The following is a 21,093-nucleotide window of genomic DNA, read 5'->3' on the forward strand; positions in this document are numbered from 1 at the left end:
ACCAGTCAGAATGGCCATCATCAAAAACTCTAGAAACAATAAATGCTGGAGAGGGTGTGGAGAAAAGGGAACTCTCTTGCACTGTTGGTGGAAATGTAAATTGATACAGCCACTATGGAGAACAGTATGGAGGTTCCTTAAATAACTAAAAATAGAACTACCATATGACCCAGCAATCCCACTACTGGGCATACACCCTGAGAAAACCATAATTCAAAATGAGTCATGTACCACACTGTTTATTGCAGCTGTATTTACAATAGCCAGGACATGGAAGCAAACTAAGTGTCCATCGACAGATGAATGGATAAAGAAGATGTGGCACATGTATACAATGGAATATTACTCAGCCATAAAAAGAAATTGAGTTATCTGTAGTGAGATGGATGGACCTAGAGTCTGTCATACAGAGTGAAGTAAGTCAGAAACGGAAAAACAAATACCGTATGCTAACACATATATATGGAATCTTAAAAAAAAATGTCATGAAGAACCTAGGGTCAAGATGGTTATAAAGACACAGACCAACTAGAGAATGGACCTGAGGATACGGGGAGGGGGAAGGGTAAGCTGGGACACAGTGATAGAGTGACATGGACATATATACACTACCAAACGTAAAATAGATAGCTAGTGGCAAGCAGCCGCATAGCACAGGGAGATCAGCTCAGTGTTTTGTGACCACCTAGAGGGGTGGAATAGGGAGGGTGGGAGGGACAGAGATGTAAGAGGGAAGAGATATGAGGATATATGTATATGTATAACTGATTCAGTTTGTTAAAAAGTAGAAACTAACACACCATTGTAAAGCAGTTATACTCCAATAAAGATGTTTTTTTTTAAAGTACAAATGTTACTACCCAAAAAGCCATTCTTACAGAAAAAAAAGATCTGTAAACTCCTATTTGAGATGAAAGAGACTGATCATTCAACTTTTTTATATACCTGTACCTAAAAAGGAAAGCAAATTGCTATTGTATGTTTAGATACACTTATATAAAGTCATGATATTTGAAAAAAAAAAAAAAAAAAAAAGGAGAATCTGCCTGCCCGGGAATTCCCTCGTGGCGCAGTGGTTAAGAATCCGCCTGCCAATGCAGGGGACGCAGGTTTGAGCCCTGGTCCGGGAACATCCCACATGCCGCAGAGCAACTAAGTGCATGTGCCACAACTACTGAGCCTGCACTCTAAAGCCGGCGAGCCACAACTACTGAAGCCCACGCACCTAGAGCCTGTGTTCCGCAGCAAGAGAAGCCACCGCTTTGAGACGCCCACGCACCGCAACGAAGAGTAGCCCCCACTCGCTGCAACTAGAGAATACCCACGTGGAGCAACGAAGACCCAACACAGCCAAAATAAAGAAAGAAAGGAAGGAGGGAGAGGAGGGAGGGGAGGAGGGAGAATCCATCTGCCAGTGCAGGAGACATGGGTTCAAGCCCTAGTCCAGGAAGATCCCACATGCCACAGAGCAACTAAGCTCGTGCACCACAAGTACTGAGCGTGCGCTCTAGAGCCCACTCACCGCAACTAGAGAATGCCCGTGCACAGCCAGAAAGACCCAACGCAGGCAAAAATAAATAAATTTATTTTTTTAAAAAATCTGAATCGGTGGAGAGGGAAAAAAGGAAGAAAATTCAGTTGACTGTTTAGAAAAAAGAAGGTACAACTTGAAAAATCAAGTTAAATAGAAATGTAGGCAGTATGATAATTGTAATAAATTTAAATACATCAGTTATCACAATAAATTATCTTCAACTCATCAGTTTATTCAGACATAGATTAGATTGTTTTTAAATGTAGCTACATACAGTTTACAAGAGACACTGCTGAAATATGACAGAAAGGTGTTGAAAGTAAAAGAATGTAAAATGTATACCATGCAAACCTTTATCAAAATAAAGCTGGTGTTAACTATACTGAAATTAGACAAAGAAGACTTCAGTGCTAAAAAGCATTAAAGAGGTTACTATCTAATGATAAAAAAATATAGTTCACCAAGAAGATAAAAGTTATAAATATACATGCTCCTCAAAAACATAGCCTCAAAGTAGGTAAAGCAAACTTTGACAGAATTATATGGAAAAATTAGAAAATCCACAGTCATTAGGAAATATTTTAATACACATCTCTCAATAATTGATAAATCAAACATAAGAAAAAATGGTATATCAATAAGCATAAGCTAATCAGTATTAAATGTTGATCAATTTTTAAAAATCAGTTGCATTCCTATTTAACCACAGCAAGTGGTTTGAAAATAGAATTTTTAAAGATACTCTTTAAGATAGCAACAGAATTAAAATACGGCCAGAGAAAAAAATTACAATATGGTTCGTAAAAAGCATGAGACATTTGTAAAGGAATTTTTAAACTTATACTGAAGGGCTTCCCTGGTGGCGCAGTGGTTGAGAATCCGCCTGCCGATGCAGGGGACACGGGTTCGTGCCCTGGTCCGGGAAGATCCCACATGCCGCGGAGCGGCTGGGCCCGTGAGCTCTGGCCGCTGAGCCTGTGCTTCCGGAGCCTGTGCTCCGCAACGGGAGAGGCCACAACAGTGAGAGGCCCGCGTACCAGAAAAAAAAAAACAAACAAACAAACAAAAAAAACTTATACTGAAGAAGAAATCTACATTAAAGAATACTTAACAGATGGAAAATACTGTCATGTTCCTGGATGGAAAGGCTCAAATTCATACATACAAAGGTTATTTCTTCCCAAAGAAATAACCTTATTCTTTCCAAATAAGTTCACTGGGATTCCAGTCAAAATACAACTAGGGTTTTTCTGTGGAACTTGAAAAGCTGATCTTAAAATTCATACGAAAGGTCAAGGAGAAAGAATAGCCAAAACAATACTGAAGAATAACAAAGTAGGGAGACTTTTTCTGCCAGATATCCGTTTAATAAGACGTTTTTGGTACACGATTGGACAGTAAGACGAAGGGAAACAGAACAGAGTATACAACACTTTTTTGGAAAGTTTATCTATGCAACTGCATTGCAGATCAGCACCCAAGGACTAGCTACACTACTGGAGAGACTGTACAATGTTACAACTGCTTTGGAGGGCAATTTAACAATATTTAATAAAGTGGAAGATGTATATATCTATCCTATAACCCACCAATTCTACTCCTAGGTATACACCCTGAAGAAATCCTGGCACATGTGAACAAAGGAACAAGTGCAAGAATGGCCATTAAAACTCTTTTGAAATAGTAAACAATTCAAAACAACCTTAAATGTCTGTCAAAAGAGAATGAATAAGTTATGATATATACATGTAATGGAGTACTATTAGCAGTTAAAATAAACTAGATCTAAATTTATCAACATGGATACATTTCAAAAACATAATGTTGAACAAAAAAAGCAAGTTGTAGAATGATATGTTCAGTATAATACTATTTATATAAAATTTAAAAGTATGCAAATGGTTTGTACATATATAGTAAAGTATAAAAACATGCATGGAGAAGGGCACAAAAGGGGATTTAGCCTTATCTGTTACCCTTTATTTCTTGAAAAAGAAAAAGATCTGAAGCAAAGATGTCAAAATATTAGGATTAACAAAGTAATACTTTGGTATACTTTGAAATTCATTTAAAAGAAAACTAAAGCTCCATTTTAAATCCTATATAGCAGTCACTTGTTAATCATCCAAATGAAATAACAGTCTTTTGGCATGCATAGCCTCTCTCTTTGCAGCTAGGTCTGTGTATTTCTGTCTCTCATTTAGGAACCACCATCGCCTTCTCACAACTTCTTCAAAATGGGAATGAAGCTGGAAGCTGTGGACAGGAAGAACCCTCATTTCATTTGCCCAGCCACTATTGGGGAGGTGCGAGGCTCAGAGGTGCTTGTCACTTTTGATGGGTGGCGAGGGGCCTTTGACTACTGGTGCCGCTTCGACTCCCGGGACATTTTCCCTGTGGGCTGGTGTTCCTTGACTGGAGACAACCTGCAGCCACCTGGCACTAAAGGTAAAGGCTCTTAAAGTTGGGACCCACGTTGGTAAGGGAGCCTACCTAGATCTCTTATGGTTGGCATACCTTCACTGATAAACCTCACTCATAGGCAAAGGAGGAGTAAGGGCCAGCAACTTAGGTAAAAACCAATGTCTACTGAAGAGTAATCGGAAACAGTAAGAATTTTACTGTCACGTGAAGCTAGACGTGGAGTTTAGCATAAAGTAAAAATTCCTTGCTCTAAATATCTTGGCTTATTTTCAGGCAACTATCTTCTCATCTCTCTTACTCTTATTACTAGCCTGTTTCAGAGTTTGAGTAGTATCATTCTTGAGGTGCACATTCTGGCTTTGTAGATGAGCTGGAGTAACATTGTATTATATAAAAATACTTAACAAGCACTGTAGCATAATGGAAAAAGCATGTGCTTTGAAGTAAGATAGACTTAGATTTGAGGTCCAGCTCTGCCTTTTGCCAGCTGTGTGGCTTTGGTCAGTTAGTTCACCTCTCTAAACCTCAAAATTCCTCGTCTGTAAGAGAATACCTACTTCATAAAGTTACTGTGAAGAATAAATGAGATTACATGGGTAAAATGCTTATATAATATCTGGGAAATACCAAATGCTAAACAAATGTTTTTACTGTATTATTGCTGCTATTATTATAGTTATTATATATTTATAATTACTAAATAATATGCTATTATTACTATAATAATACTACTATTATTAAAATAACCACTACCTATGGGAGAGTATATATAAAGTACTAGAATAATACCACAGAGTAGTTGAACAGTCAATGATATTTCTAATGATCATGATGTTGGAGATCATCCAGGATAGAGTTTGAGGTAGCTCTTTTTTTTTGGCTGCATTGGGTCTTCGTTGCTGAATGCACGGGCTTTCTCTAGTTGTGGCGAGCAGGGGCTACTCTTCGTTGTGCTACGTTGGCTTCTCATTGCAGTGGCTTCTCTTGTTGCGGACCATGGGCTCTAGGCACATGGACGTCAGTGGTTGTGGCGACCGGGCTCTAGAGCACAGGCTCAGTAGTTGTGGTGCATGGGCTTGGTTGCTCCACAGCATGTGGGGTCGTCCCAGACCAGGGCTCAAATCCATGTCCCCTGCATTGGCAGATGGATTCTTAACCACTGTGCCACCAGGGGAGCCCGAGGTGGCTGTTAATAAAGGAAATAAATAATAAGAATTTCATCCCCTCATGTCTAAAAGTACTCATGAGTCTGAGGGAATGGAAAGTCACCCTTCCTATTGTCTTTGGGTTTCTTTTCTAAACGTCTATCAAATTCATTCATTCAATTAGCCAGATGATTTGTGTAGCACCCAGTTGTGAGCCAAGCTGAGGATACAGCAGTTACAAGATGAAAAACATTCATCAAGTGCTCTCATGATACTTCCATTCTAGAGGGATGAGATAGTCAATAAACGTTTAAATCAAGAAGTAAACAAGGTGATTTCAGGTAGACAGTTTCTCTTAAAGAAATAAAGTATGATAAGAGTGTGACAGTAAAGATGTGATTATGAAGAGAGTTACTTGTTTAACAGCTTTATTGAATATAATTGAAGTAAAATAAATGGCACATAAAGTATACAGTTTGAAAAGTTTTGACATGTATATATCCATGAAACCGTTACCATAATCAAGATAATGAACAAATCCATCATCCCCAAAAGTTCCCTTGTTCCTCTTTGTGGAAGGGGAGCTTTTTTATTTTTTTATTTTTTTTTTAAATTTATTTATTTATTTATTTATGGCTGTGTTGGGTCTTCATTTCTGTGCGAGGGCTTTCTCTAGTTGTGGCAAGCAGGGGCCAGTCTTCATCGTGGTGCGCGGGCCTCTCACTATCGTGGCCTCTATTGTTGTGGAGCACAGGCTCCAAATGCACAGGCTCAGTAGTTGTGGCTCAAGGACCTAGTTGCTCTGTGGCATGTGGGATCTTCCCAGACCAGGGCTCGAACCCATGTCCCCTGCATTAGCAGGCAGATTCTCAACCACTGCGCCACCAGGGAAGCCCAGGGAGCTTTTTTAGGCACAATTTTTTTTTAGGAAAAATTGTCTGAAAAGGGATATTTAAATTCAATGACAAGAAGAAGCCATCCAAGGAAAGAGAATTCCAAGCAGGCAGATGTGATACCTACAAGGGTGCTGAGACACGAATGAGTTTATTATGTTTCAAGGGCAGAAAGAACACTGCTCTGACTACAATGCACTGTGTGAGGGGCAAAGTGGCAAAATCGTGTAGGACCTTGTAAGCCAGAGTGAAAATTTGGGTTTTATTCTAAACATAGTGGGGAGTCATTAGAGGGTACTATGTAAGGGAGTAACAAAATCTGATTTACTTTTTAAAAAAATCACTAGTACTTGTATCCAAGAATACAAAAGAAATTTATGACTCAACAATAAAAAAAGATAGGGCTTCCCTGGTGGCGCAGTGGTTGAGAATCCACCTGCTGATGCAGGGGTCACGGGTTCGTGCCCCGGTCCGGGAAGATCCCACATGCCGCGGAGCCGCTGGGCCCGTGAGCCATGGCCGCTGAGGCTGCGCGTCCGGAGCCTGTGCTCCGCAACGGGAGAGGCCACGACAGTGAGAGGCCCACGTACCACAAAAAAATAAAATAAAATAAAAAAAGATAAATAATGCAGTTGAAAAGATGGGCAGAGGACTTGAATATTTCTCCCAAGAAAATATACAAAAGGCCAATAAGGACTTGAAAAGGTGCTCAGCATCTTTAATCATTAGGGAAATGCAAATCAAAGCCACGATGAGATACCACTTAACACCCATGGGTATGGATATAATCAAAAGACAGACAATAACAAGTGTTGGCGAGAATGTGGGGTAATTGGAACCCTCATACATTGCCTGTGAGATTGTAAAATGCTGCAGCCACTTTGAAAGCAGTTTGGAAGTTACTCAAAATGTTAAACATAGAATTACCTGTGACCCAGCAAGTCCACTTGTGGGTATATACCCAAGAGAATAGAAATCATATGCCCACACAAACATGTACCATGAACTTCATGGCAGCATTATTCATAACAGCCAAAAAGTTGAAATAGCGCAAGAGTTCCTCTGATAAGAAGATAAATAAAATGTGTTATATCCATATAAATGTTTGGCAATAAAAAAGAGTGAAGTACTGATATATGCTACAACATAGGTATACCTTAAAGACATTATGCTAAGTGAAAAAGCCAGTCACACATTTGCAGTTATATGAAATGTCCAGAATAGGCAAAAACATAGAGACAAAATACATTAGTGGTTTCTAGGGGCTTGCAGGGGGAGAGGAAATGGTAAGTGATTGCTAATGGGTATGGGGTTTCTTTGGGGGATGATGAATATGTTCTAAAGTCAGATGGGGATGCTGTTTGCACAACTCTGTGAATCTACTAAAAACACTGAATTGTGCACTTTAAAAGGGTGAATTTTATGGTATGTGAATTACATGTCAATAAAGCTGTTACATAAAACATCACTTGCTCTGTTTTATGGAGAATGGGTTGTGCCATGGTAACTATGGAGGAGGAAAAGATAGGGTTGCTTAGGTTGGTGGCACTGAGTGGATAGAACTTGAGATGGGGGCAGTGTGGGGGAGAGAAGACAGACTTCCTGCCTCAGGAAAGTGCTACTCCTCTAAATGCTTCCAGAAACAAGTGCCCTGGGGTCAGTGTGAGAAGTCCATTGCTCTCCCTCTGCAGACTCTGTGAGATAATCTCTCTGTGGAAGTAGCAGGAAGAGAAGTACCTTAAAAGTGATAATAGAGTCATTTTTGCTTTCTTGAGACTAAAACAGGATAAGCCTTGGTGCTCCAGGGTATATTCAGTTAGTAGGTTGATTTTCTTACTTTCTTGCTTAAAGAACTCTGCTATTTTGACTGGTAAATCTCCTAGGGCAATTGGGCAGTTCTCAAAAGCCAGAGGAGCTTGAGAATCTTTGTGTTCAGAAATTACTGGACATGTATTTTTTTCTGACTGAACACTATGCTGATAAGAAATATGGCACACCATGTGGCTGACGATTGCAGAGGTGTTTGCTGGCTCTTTCCTTCTCTTCAGTGTATCTCTGGAGATCTTAGATTTTTAACAGAAGGACCAGGCTTAGAAGGTAGGAGGTTCTTCCAGTTGGCATTTCCAGACCAGGTCCTTCGGTCATCATTCCAGCAGCTGGGTTGTTTCCTGCAACAGCTCCCTCCTCCCACACCTCATACCCTCAGTAGAGCTTATAATGTAGCTTTCAGTAATAGAACTTAGGCCATCTCAGTGTCCTGGCTAAGAAGCAAGTGATACAACATGGAAAAAATGTGATTACTCAATTTATTTCAGAAAACAAGATGTTCTCTATGTGTAAGCCTGTTCTCTTTCTAATCATACTGTCTCTTTCCTTTCTACCTTCTGGTCATTAGTGTGCAAATGTTAAAAAATTCAAGTATTATATGATTGTTTCTGGCCCACAGTAAGTAGGAAAAATTCCAATATTCATTTGATGTTCTTTTACACACATTATTTCTTTTTATCTTCTGTTTAATCTGAACTAGGTATTATTTTCAGATAGAGTTTATTTATGAGAAAAGCAAAGTTCAAAAGTGACTTGGTTCTATTGATAGCTGAGTCTAGAGAGGCCATGGAGATCTTTTAGTAGTGTCATCTGTCAGGGCCATCACTTTGAGCCATATTACCTTCACACATCTTCCTGTATATTCTCCCCATTCTCCTTTGGGCTCTTCAAAGCTTTATTTGAGACCCTGGCTTTTGACGTCCAGATCCTGATATGAAATAGGAAAGAAGCAGTGTAGTGTAACATCAGAGAATAGAAGTCTAGCCCCAGCTAGGGCACAAGCTTATTTTATGTCTTTGAGCAAGTTATTCTTTTTTTTTTTTTTTTTTTTTTTTTTTTTGTGGTACGCGGGCCTCTCACTGCTGTGGCCTCTCCCATTGCGGAGCACAGGCTCCAGACGCGCAGGCTCAGTGGCCATGGCTCACGGGCCCAGCCGCTCCGCGGCATGTGGGATCTTCCCGGACCGGGGCACGAACCCGTGTCCCCTGCATTGGCAGGCGGACTCTCAACCACTGCACCACCAGGGAAGCCCTGAGCAAGTCATTCTTAAAGTGAGACTTGTTTTATGTCTTTGAGCCAGTCATTCCTAAAGTGAGACTTGTTTTATGTCTTTGAGCCAGTCATTCCTAAAGTGAGACTTGTTTTATGTCTTTGAGCATGTCATTCCTTGTCTTTGAGCAAGTCATCTAGTTTGAACTAGATGATCCTTGAGGGTCCTTCCACCCCTGTTTAGTGTACAGGTTCCTGACCTTGAGGATAGGTAACAGGTGACTCCTATGACTGTCTTCTACTTGATTCCAGATCCATTGGCTCACCTCCCACCTAACTCTGCACTCCACCCACACAGGGCTCTGCCTCTGTAAGGGGACTCTGCATGCTAGCTGTTTCTCCTTTGTTAAGCCAGTAGGAATCCTTTTTTAGGTCCTAAACTCCTGGGCCAAGCTACTTCTGATAAGCAGCAAACGCCAAGCTTGCAACTAATCCAGGGTACTGGTTATAAAAGACTGAAGGGTTTTTTTTAGCTGATCACTTTTTTTGTGTGTGACTTAAAATAAAACTAAAACAGAGGCAAGCTTTACTTTTTAAAATTAAAAAACCAAATAAAGAGTTCAGTCCACTTGGCATGACTATAATGTTAATTAGGCATTTAATAATCTACTAAACTCCCCTCTCCTTTGCTCTGATTTCAGGTGGGCAAGACAGTTTCAGATTATAGCTTAGCTTCCTATGTAATGAGATCCAAGCTATTTCATTTTTTTAAAATATGTATTTATTTATTGGTTGTGCTGGGTCTTAGTTGGGGCACGTGGGATCTTCCTCGCGGCATGCAAACTCTTAGTTGCAGCATGCACGTGGGATCTGGTTCCCCAACCAGGGATCGAACCCAAATCCCCTGCATTGAGAGCATGGAATCTTACCCACTGGACCACCAGGGAAGTCCTTGTATTTTTATTATGTGTTAATATATCATTATTCTGGATTATACATCAGTCTCTTATGTCTTCATATAGTGTGAATTTGGTCTGGCTGCTCTCTATGCTGTTGCAAATATGGTGGTCCGGTAGAGGTGTGGCCCTTGAGCACACCTGTTGGAGTAAATGGTCAGCCAGGCTTCCTTTACCCTTTTGGTCTACACTTTCTACCTGCAGCATCATACGAAGAGAAAAATTTCAAAATCTGACTTAGTGCTGTGGCTGAAATGCTGGAGAGTACTCTCTCTGACCTGGAGAGTAAGAATTTGATACTTAAAAACAAAACTCAGAATATCTCTTCCTTTTTTTTCCTGTGAAACATTTTTAAAAGTGTGTCCCATACTTTATGGATGGATGGTCTCTTTCTGTTATAAAACTACATAGAAAACTATACTGTAATCACTTTGGAATTCTGGGTCAGAAGAGGGTTGGTTAAATTGTAATCCTAAACTATGCAAGGAAAAACTAGGTAGAGGCAAGAATAATACAAATAAGGCTGTCACGAGGTCAACTAATGGGCTGATTTTCTTCAGCCAGCCATCAGTTCATTCAAGTTCTAAATATAAAGTCATGACTAAGTGCTAGTCATTGGATTGATTGATAGGAATTTTGCCTTTAGAGTTTATAGTTTTGTGAGCATATAGACCAATGGAGAATTATGACTTTGGAGTAATAAAGTACAGAAGGGCCCCTAACCTAGATTGGAGGATTAGAAGTTGAAGGTCAGGGAAGACTTTCAAACAAAATGACAGCTAAGCTGAAACCTGAAGGATGGGAGGTAGAGAAAAGACTTGTAGCTAGCAGTGGGAAAGATGATTGGAAGCCCAAGATTTTTTAAAAAGTGTAATTGAGGACCTCAAAAATGTTTAAATAACTAGACTGTAGGGTATAAGGAGAGGAGTAGAAAGAAATAAAGCTGGAAAGGAAGGCACAGGAAATATACAGCTTCCCTTATAGACCATTTTAAGGATCTGAGTCTTTTCCTTAAGAGCAGTAAGAGCCATTGAATGGGATTTAATCAGTAGAGTTACAGGTCAGATTTGTGTTTTAGAAGAACCATTCTGATAGCATTAAAAGACTGGGTGGCTTCCAGAAGCTGGAGTCAGAGATGTCAGTTAATAAGCTGTTATAATATTATATTTCAGGTGAGAGAGAGAATTGAGGCAGAGACATTGTGGTGAAAAGATAAGATGGGGGCATGGAGTATTCTTTGAATAAAGAAGCTAAAATGTGAGTTCTTAAACTTTATTTTAACACCTGTCACAACTGTTTTATTTATTTAACAAAGTAATCCCTGCAACCTGTAAAATAATACTGGTTTTTCAGTATAAGGATTAATGCGGGAGCTAAAATTCTTCTTTCTACCATGTCTAGAAAGTTAGGATTCACTTCTGCTTGGAGTCCTCGTTGAGTGGAACTAATTTATTAACTTCATCTTTATATCCCCAGCAGTTGACACATAGGTAGTTATTCAATAATATTTGTTGAGTAGAATAGATCATGCTATATTTTCTGATTCCATTTCTATTCATCATCATCTAAAGCCATTATTCACTCAGGTACAAAAGTGAAAGTGCTACTACAATTTTAACAGCAGGCTGAAATTTATTTAAACTAATGTTTCTGTTTTTTAAATCTTGGAAACCTTGTGGCCAAAAATAAGAGTGGCAGAGAGCTCTCATCGCCAGAAAGGTATATCTTCGAACCCATATTCACTCACGTCTCCATCACGCAAAACACGTACACCTGGACTACCCCCTGCTTTTCTACCCAACTTCTTTTTCTACTAAGCCACAACAAGCAGGAGAATGTCCTCTCTGCAGGAAGCTTCTGGTGGCCAGTATACCCCTCTCCTCTCCTGAGAAGTTGTGTTCACTAACCAATGTCAGAAAAGGCGGGAGGGTGTTGGCTAATAAGTGAAACAAATTCTTTGGTACCCTTAATGAGGAAAGCCACTTGGCTATTTGGCAATTTTTCCTTTTACCCTCTCAGACATACTGGTTCCAGGCCTTGCCTTTATTTAATATGCCATTCCCTCCCTACACACATACACACACACACACACACACACACACACATACATGCACACACATACACTTTCTCTCTCTCTCTCTCTCTCTCTCTCTCTCTCTCTCTCTCTCTCTCTCTCTTTCTCTCTGTCATTATTCTAGCTTTGGCCTTGTATTCTAATCACATTTAGAAACTCTGTCCTTTATTCATCCATCTACCCAACAATTGTAGAGCAGCCCCATATTAGCAGTACTAGGCTCAGTGGAGATTTTAGAGAAGTACCTACTTCCCAGGTTGATTGAGTGACTGAAATGAGAAAATGGGTGTGCAAATGCATAGAACCATATAGCACAGAGTAGATGCCCCCTTTCTGTTAGTTATATCTGAATTTAGATGTCTGGGCATCCCAAGAAAAGGGAACTGCACAGAGAGACACTTAAGTGCTCTATTCTGGTCAGGAAAAATATTTATGAGGTGAGGTTTGTATGGTGAACTAGTATTCCCATGACTGCTTTTCTCTTGATTGTGTGCTGATGGTACATAGATAGAAATGGGAATATGAAGAAATGAAATGAGTGGCACTCATTATGAAGCAGGCGATCTGGGTTCTCTCACTGATTCTAATTATATCTGCTTAAGGGACAATAAAACCCCATGTCTCTCTTCCAGCTTCCTTACGCTGCCCCTTGGCTCTGCCCAGTTCTCTCTCCTGCCTTCACCAACCACGGATGCCTGAGAGTGGTGGCAATTTTCTGGCACATATAATGAAACAACTGGCATCTCTCAAACTCCTGGAAATAGTGAGATGTGACATAGGCAGTTCATAAATTTGACCACATCTGCTGTTTTCTTGGGAATACTTAGACCCATGTAGTTTTCTTTGGCAAGCTTTTATTAACACCTACTATGTGCCAGCATCAATATATACCACCTTGCAAAATTCCCTATTTTAAATAAGTGTAGGTGGTTCTTAATAAAGTCATATTGGAAACCAGTAATGTAAACTCCTTGTGTTACATTTTCCCCTTAATTTGCTAGATGATTTTTTGAGGAGATGCTACAGTTATAAATAAGAATTTCTGAATCTCAATTATGACTTACTAGGAGACAAAATGTAAACATGCATGTATATCAGGAAGATGAGGGAAACTAGGCAAACTCTTAGAGCAGAGAAGAACAGAAGATTATGAGGGTGATATGGCAAGAAGGCAGGACTTTAAGCTTTTTAGATAGATAGTCTTATGCTAAGGAAGGCTGGAGTGTATTCATTTGATTGTATGGCTGACTGGCAGGTGTTTCATCACAATGTGCTTTTATGCCACCTATCCAAGTGGCCTAGACTTGACCAGACACATTAACAGACCATCTTCTGAGGATGTGTAGCCCTCCACTTGCTGAAATTGTTCCTGAATCCTCTTACCTATTTCCCCAGACACTCCTTTGAGTTTCAGTAATATAAGGTTTTTGAAGGTGGCTCTGGTCCTATCATGCATGATTTTCTTATCCTTCTGTTTTTCCCACTCTCTACAGATTTATCAGCCTGAGAAGTCCCCAGGAAAACATGAAATGTCTTTATAGTTGCAGAGGTCCTCTATCCATGCTGTGGGAATAAGAGTCAAGAGGGAAAGAAGGAGCTAGAACTGGGGAACTGAATGTGTTAACTCAGCTAGATAGGAGCAGGAGGCAACCCATGCTTTATTACATGAACTGGAATTTAGAGCAGTGGAGTTTCAGCCTGGGCATCAGCCCAGCTGGCAATACATAGCTGAACCCAGCCAAGTTGAGCAAAGCTAATAAGGAACACATCCTCTAAATTACTATGCCAAGACCAAGGATACACTGCTGTGAATGAAAACAAGAGCCCAGTCCAGGAAACTGATAAACCAAATGGATTTCCCCCTGTTCTTTTTTTCTTTTCCATTGTTCATGTTCTGTGTCATGTAGACACACACACACACACACACACACAAGCTGGACTTATATTTTATGAATCAGTTTCCAACTCCATATGCTGTATTGTTGCTGCAAAGAGGAAAGATCTGATAATGAATTCTTTTGGGGCAGTTAAGACTCCTAACTAAGGATTACTGGAGACATAGAAGTCCTCAGTTCCCTGATGCCCTTCATTATTATAATTAGGCATGTTTAGTTCTTTATCTTTTCCTTTATTTGGGGATACTCTCTTGTTTATTGGTTTCAGAGTAACATAGTGGAAAGAGCATGGACTTTGGAGACTGAAAAATCTAGATTCAAATCCTAGCTTTAGCTGTGTGTCCTTTTGCAAGTCTTTTAACCTCTATGAGTTCAGTTTCTCCATCCTTAAAATTACCAAATATAATGGTTGTCTCAGGAAGAGATGAGGCACTTATGTGATTGTTTGAGTTGCAAACTGAAGTAGCCACGTTTTTCATGGAACATCATCTTTACTTCAAAGACCAACTGACTCGAGTATTTGGCAGACACTCTCTCCAAAATTAAGTGAGACAGTCACTTCAAGAAAGACAACCTGGGGCTTCCCTGGTGGCGCAGTGGTTGAGAATCCGCCTGCCAATGCAGGGGACACGGGTTCGTGCCCTGGTCTGGGAAGATCCCACATCCCGCGGAGCGGCTGGGCCCGTGAGCCATGGCCGCTGAGCCTGCGCGTCCGGAGCCTGTGCTCCGCAGTGGGAGAGGCCACAACAGTGAGAGGCCCGCGTACTGCAAAAAAAAAAAAAAAAAAAAAAAAAAAAAGAAAGACAACCTGGGACTTCCCTGGTGGTCCAATGGTTGAGAATCGGTCTTGCAATTCAGGGACGCCAGTTCGATGCCTGGTCGGGGAATTAATCCCACATGCCATGAGGCAACTAAGCCCACATGGCACAACTACTGAGCTCGTGCACCTAAGCTAGAGAGCCCACGTGCTCTGGAGCCCGTGTGCCACAACTAGGGAGAGGCCCGAGCACTGCAACAAAGAGCCTGCGTGCCGCAACTAAGACCCAACACAGCCAATAAATAAATAAATAAATATAAATAAATAAAAGACAACATATAAGCATTTGCTGTAAATGATAAATTTAACCTTACAAGTGAATATTAGAATTTTGGAAAACTTGTATCCACCGACATGAGCTTAACATCTTCCCAATATGTAAAGAATTCAGAGTCATTCTTTACCATGTTCTCTTCCATCTAGAAGTGACTTTAAGATTCAGCTAGTTGCGTTAGTGTTAAATATGAGATGTCAGGAAGGTAAAAAGTCATAGGATCCTAGAATCTCAGGGTTAGAGGAAACCTCAGAAGTCCTCAAATTCAACCTCCCACCTAATTCCTTGAGAGCATCCCCTGTAAATACTCATCTATCCCTTACTTGAATTCTTCTAGAGACAGGGAGACTATGTACCCTCCCAAAGGAGCATATACCTTCCATTTGCAATAGCTCTAATGGCTAAAAGTGTTCTTTTTTTTTTTATTTTGAGGTGAAATCTGCTTTCCCCCAGTATCTATCTGTTGGCTCTAATTTTGTTTCTTGTTTCACTTGAAACCTTTTCAGAGGACTCTTGATACTCTTGTTCTTCCAGGTCTTTTTTCTTCAGGTATTTCTGAGATTGTATAGTTTCTAAGGTCCTCATCATCTTGGACTCTCTTCTTGATCCACTTTGGTTGACAATGTTGTTCCTAGAGCGAGCTCCACACATCGGGAATGGTCCAGCTAGTGCAGAATAGAGTGGCACTCTCGCTTCCCTTAAAAGGGAACTATACTGTGACCTAACTTGTTAAAGATAAGGGATTGCATTTGTTTTTATTTTTATATTCTCAAATGGTCACACTAGATGTTTAATGTTACCCCTTATCTAGTCTCAGCACAAATTGAACCAAACTTCAGGACATAATGGCCATGTTAGGTAAGGGGATTTTCTAGTAAATTTTTTATTTTTTTGTACTGAGGGGTAAGGTGGTAATTCAAAAGATTTAGAAAGTGCTTTTATAATTATCTTTTATGACAGTACCCAAGTTATGATAAACCAAGTATTTTCCTCAGTAAAAGTTTTCATCAGATAGGAGGATTCCTTTTTTCTCCATGATAATTTTTCTTCATTCAAATCAGTAAGGGACTTCCCTGGCAGTGCAGAGGCTGGGACTCCACGCTTCCACTGCAGGGGCCATGGGTTCGGTCCCTGGTCAGGGAACTAAGATCCTGCATGCCATGCAGCGCAGCCAAAAAATAAAATAAAACAAAATAAAATTAAGTTGTAAAAAAATCAGTAAGAATCATATAGTATCTGCTCTGAAGAAACATGGACGCCTGCCTTAGAGCTGAATTCACTCATGTACATGTGGTCAATATTCACAGTATACTGTAGAGCCAGAATTATTTGGAACTTTCCACGGAAAAGAATGTAGGTCACACCTACTGTATAACACAGGGAACTCTACTCAGTATTCTTTAATAACCTAAATGGGGAAGGAATCTGAAAAAGAATGGATATGTGTCTATGTATGGCTGAATTGTTTTTCTGTACACCTGAAACTAACACAGCATTGTAAATCAACTATACTCCAATGTAAAATTTAAAAATTTTTAAAGATTGGTTTTAAATCATAACCTCAATTCTAAATTTTCTACAAAAAAAAGGAATATAGGTCACAAAAATATATAACCTTTTTTGTATTGCTACTTAGTACTATGTTAAACTAATTACTTTTTATAATGTTTTTTAGAAGGATGTTTAATGAGCACCTTCTTAATAAGAAAGGAAGTTAGGGACTTCCCTGGTGGTCCAGTGGTTAAGAATCCATCTTCCAATGCAGAGGATGTGGGTTCGATCCCTGGTCAGGGAACTAATATCCCACGTGCTGAGGGGCAACTAAGTCCACGCACTGCAACTACAGAGCCCATGCGCTCTGCAGCCCACGCACCATAGCTAGAGAGAAGCCCACGCGCTGCAACGAAGAGCCGTGCACTGCAAGGAAAGATCCAGCGAGCAGCAACTAAGACCAATCACAGACAAAAATAAAGAAATATTTTTGAAAAAAAGAGAAAGGAAACCCATACAAAGTCTCAAATACAGCAAACACTTTGATACATTATCTTAGTAAATCTTGCAAACCCACTGTGGGGTTTATAGTATTTAACTTTGTTTTACGTATGAAGAGACTGAGGCTCAGGAAGTTTCCCAGGAAGAATAAGAACTAAAATTTGTTGAGTCCCTAGGTCATATCAGATGTAGTGCTTATCACATCCATATCTTCAAACTTTATCTCAGTTAAACCTCACAATAACTCATAGCTCAGAGAGGTTGAGTGATTTGCAAGGATTTGAGCATAATGGTTTCTGACTTCAAAATCCTTTTCTTTCTATTACACCACACTTCACTTCTTTATGCCTCAGAGGAGGTTTAGAGATAACCAGTAGGTAAATAAGTCTGAGATAATTGTGAATAAGATTGAGTGAGTTAATGAATGTTAAGGTACTTTGAAAATTGCAAAGTGTGATTCTCAGGTGAAGGGTTTCCATCAGTGATTTTGGAAAAGCATAGTGAAATCTACCAGAAACTCCAGGGTGCTTTACCCCAGCAACTGGGGATTCGGATGAGTTGGAAATGTGTGTTGGGAGTAGAATGAGAAAGATCAAGAGTGGGAAATAGATCCTTTAAAGCACCAATAACTAGTTACTGTACATCTGGCCAAGAAAAGTCAGTTTTCTAGGCTAGTCACTGCCAGCTGTTCAGTCATAGAAAATGAAATACAATAGTTCTTACAGGAGAAGTCATTCATAATTGAGTGGAACCACCTGTATATATAGTTGTTCAATCAACTGTGCCAGTTGAGGTATTCCTAGGAAATTTAACCTTCATGGAAATAAAAGGGATTGGAAAAGTCATCTAAGGGTACTGGTAGGACCCCTACCCCCCTCCCCACCAAGGATAGTTGGAGGACCTGCAAGTTTCTCTGTCCTTTCTTCCTACTGCTGGTATAGCGACTGGTAGTCTGGCTTTCTGCTTTATACGGGCCTGGAAGCATATTTGGATGGGGGCTTGTGGTGCCTGTCTGGTCACTCGTGCTTTTTAGTGACAATGTATCACCACACCTTTTTTTTTCTTTTTTCTCATATTTGTTTACGTGTGTTTTCAAAATTATGTTAACATATCTCAAATAAAATAACATTATTGACTAACTTGGTGGAAGCTAATCCCCAACCCCGTCAAAACAAATAAAAACTGTTAATTTTATTTTCCACATTAACATTGAGGAGTAACTGGATTTTTTTTTAATCTTTCGCAGTAATATCTGCTGGCCTACACCTGGCTTTCCATGAAATATATGATGCTAAAAATTGAGAACTCAGTAAGTTCATTCAAAAATATTTACTGAGTTTCTAATGTGTGTTGGCCAGTATGCTAGGTACAGCAGGAAGTATAATTTTATTAGAGGAGATGAGATATAGATAAATAAAATATAAGGTAGAAACAGTTGGTCATTTGACTTTCTTCTACATCCTGTTTATTTTTTAGAACCATTGAATTCTCATAAAACTTTCAGAATGGAAGGACCTTTTTAGAGATCTGCTAGCTGTGTGACTTTGAACAAGTTATTTAACCTCTCTTAGCCTTAGTTTCTTCATCTGTACGTTGGAGGCAATAATAGTTCCTACACAAATGGTTGTTGTAAGGAGTTAAATGAGTTTGTATATTAGAACAACAGCTAGCACATACTAAGCTCTCAAGAAATGTGTGTCATTTTATAGTCTAAAAGCTTTTATTTTATAAATAAAGACATTGAGACCCAGGAAGAGTAAGTCACTTCATCAAGTTTTATTTGGGTTAGCTATCAGATATGTTGTTTGTATGATGATAAGTAAGGTGAATTTTTCATTGGTAGTATTTAAAAGTTTAAGTTTTTGTATATTATAAAAACAGGTACTTATAAAATTGTTGTCAAAAATAGAATGAAATATTTAAGAGTTACCCAGAAGTAAAGTTCAAAATAATACCGTACAAATTGAATAGGTGAAAAAGAGGAAAGACTGGGGAAGGCTTCTTGGGATTTGTGTCATTTGCTGAAGGATGCCTAGAATTGTTAGCCTACTAGAGATGCAATAGAAAAGGGTATTCTAGGTGGACTAACATGTACAAGGCACAAGCTAAGAAAAAAAAAGATTCTTAAAATTGAAACACAGGGCGTATGGTGGAAAACTAAAATCAGATGACATAAGTTAATAAGCAGGGCCTGTTCAGAGGGACTTTACCCAGAAAGTTAGAGGAGACCATTGAAGGGTTTTAACCAAAGGAGTGACCTGATCGTATTTGTGTTTTAGACAGATCTTTATGACCTGTTAGATAAGGGATAGAGATAATGATGGGTGAGGGTAAATTAGAGGCAAGGCGACCAATTAGTTGGCCATTTCAGTGATCAAGGCAAGAGAGGATGAGGATCTGACTTAAGGTAGTGGCAGGTGGGGCTGGAGTGAAAGAAATGAATTTGAGACATTCAGAGGACAATTCTCTGGGAAAAGGCATTTTCTTTTTTGAGCTACAGTCCTTTATGCTTTTAGTGTTAGAGAATCCTAGAACTGCAAGCAGACTAAAATGCTAGGGATATGCTAAGGAAAACATGGATTTGATGTCAAACTAGAATAAACTAAATTGAATAAATGCAGAGTTGGAGATAGACTGTATTATCAGCAGAATATGCCATATCTAAGTATAGGCAGGTATAAAAACCAGGAAACTAAATCTGAAATCAGTCAACAAAGTTGCAAATCAAGAAGGCCAGTTGTCCAGATGAATTTGTGATGAAAGATACACTTTCTCCCAACCTTAACAGCCCAGTACCCTGAGCCAGATTCTGACAGGCTAACTTGATTTCTAGATCAAGCACCTTTTATTTCAAGGACTGAAATAACTACTGCACATCCATTATTTTAATTAATATATACTTAGACATATTGCACGTTGCCAATTTTGGAGCAGAATTGAAGGTTCTCAGAGTGTTAAAAACTAGCAAATGAAGAAATAGGCATTTCTTTCTTTAAAATGTTGCTCAAATTTTTCTTTAATAAAGAAAAATCAAAGGAATTATTTAACAAATGTAATCAAATGACAAAGATTATTTGTTTAGGAATCCTAAGGGTAGCAGAGATGTGTGTTAAGAGAGTACCACCATAAGATATATATATATATTCTATGACTAGAAAATGTTTCAAGAGAAAAATATTAATTCTAATTCAGTAAGAAAAGTTTCATATTTCTTTTATCACAGAGACTGTAAACTAGGTTAAAAGGCTAGAAATTGCTACTCATGTGTGTAAACCCTATTGCAGCTGGTCCCAGATACTGCCCACGTTACCCCCTGTGAAATGGAAAGCATCAGAGTAGTTTCATACTAATTATTAGCATGAGAGAGATGAGCAAAATGTGGGGAGGGGAAGGCAGGACACTGACCTGTCCACACTCTTTAGCGACTCAAGTGGGCTCACATTGGTCTTAGAACAGGATTCCCATTGGCTGTATCTTCTACTAGAACAGTGATTCAGGGTCCACAGCAAACAGGATCAGAAACATCGTTCTGCCTTAGGTACCCCTTGGCACTTTCCTCTTTCCCTTTCTCTTTCTAACCCTCCCCAATCTATTCTGCACTTCTGCCTCCCAGAGAGCAGCAGAAAGGGGAAAAGGCTCTAATGTTTGTTGGCCACTATGTGGCCAGCACCATAGTGGTCCCACCATATTGTTATTTCGTATAATCTTGACAGTAACACATTAGGTAAGTACTATTATCTGTTTTACAAATGAAGAAACTACACTGCAAAGAAATGAAGTAACTTCCTCAGACTCACACATCATGTTTAAATGTCCATGGTTCCAGTTCTAGCTTAGCCATTAACTTCCTGAAAGATTATAAGCAAGTATTTTTTCCCTATAATCTTTAGTTTCTCCATCTATCCAAAAAAGGAGATTAAACTAGATGATATGTAAACTCCCTTCCAGCTCTTAATATATTAAGATTCTGTTTGGGGCAAATTATCCAGTTAGTTACTGGAAAAGGCATAAGAGGTTAGTGTCTGTTTGTTCATAAAATTGCTATTGTTACTG

At 39.4% G+C, this 21,093-nt stretch overlaps 1 protein-coding gene across 37 annotated transcripts in view; it reads left to right on the forward strand.

Annotated features, from left to right (window-relative positions):
* Positions 1 to 21,093, forward strand: part of SCMH1 (Scm polycomb group protein homolog 1) — a 199,497-nt gene that overhangs the window by 110,864 nt on the left and 67,540 nt on the right. For all 37 annotated transcript variants that reach the window (XM_067010154.1, XM_067010169.1, XM_059042545.2 and 34 more), the window contains one exon: positions 3,739 to 3,982. In XM_067010154.1, coding sequence (XP_066866255.1) covers positions 3,739 to 3,982 — 244 coding nt within the window. The remainder of the gene's footprint in view (positions 1 to 3,738; positions 3,983 to 21,093) is intronic.

Source organism: Kogia breviceps, chromosome 1 (assembly GCF_026419965.1).
Source record: "Kogia breviceps isolate mKogBre1 chromosome 1, mKogBre1 haplotype 1, whole genome shotgun sequence".
NCBI lineage: Eukaryota > Metazoa > Chordata > Mammalia > Artiodactyla > Physeteridae > Kogia > Kogia breviceps.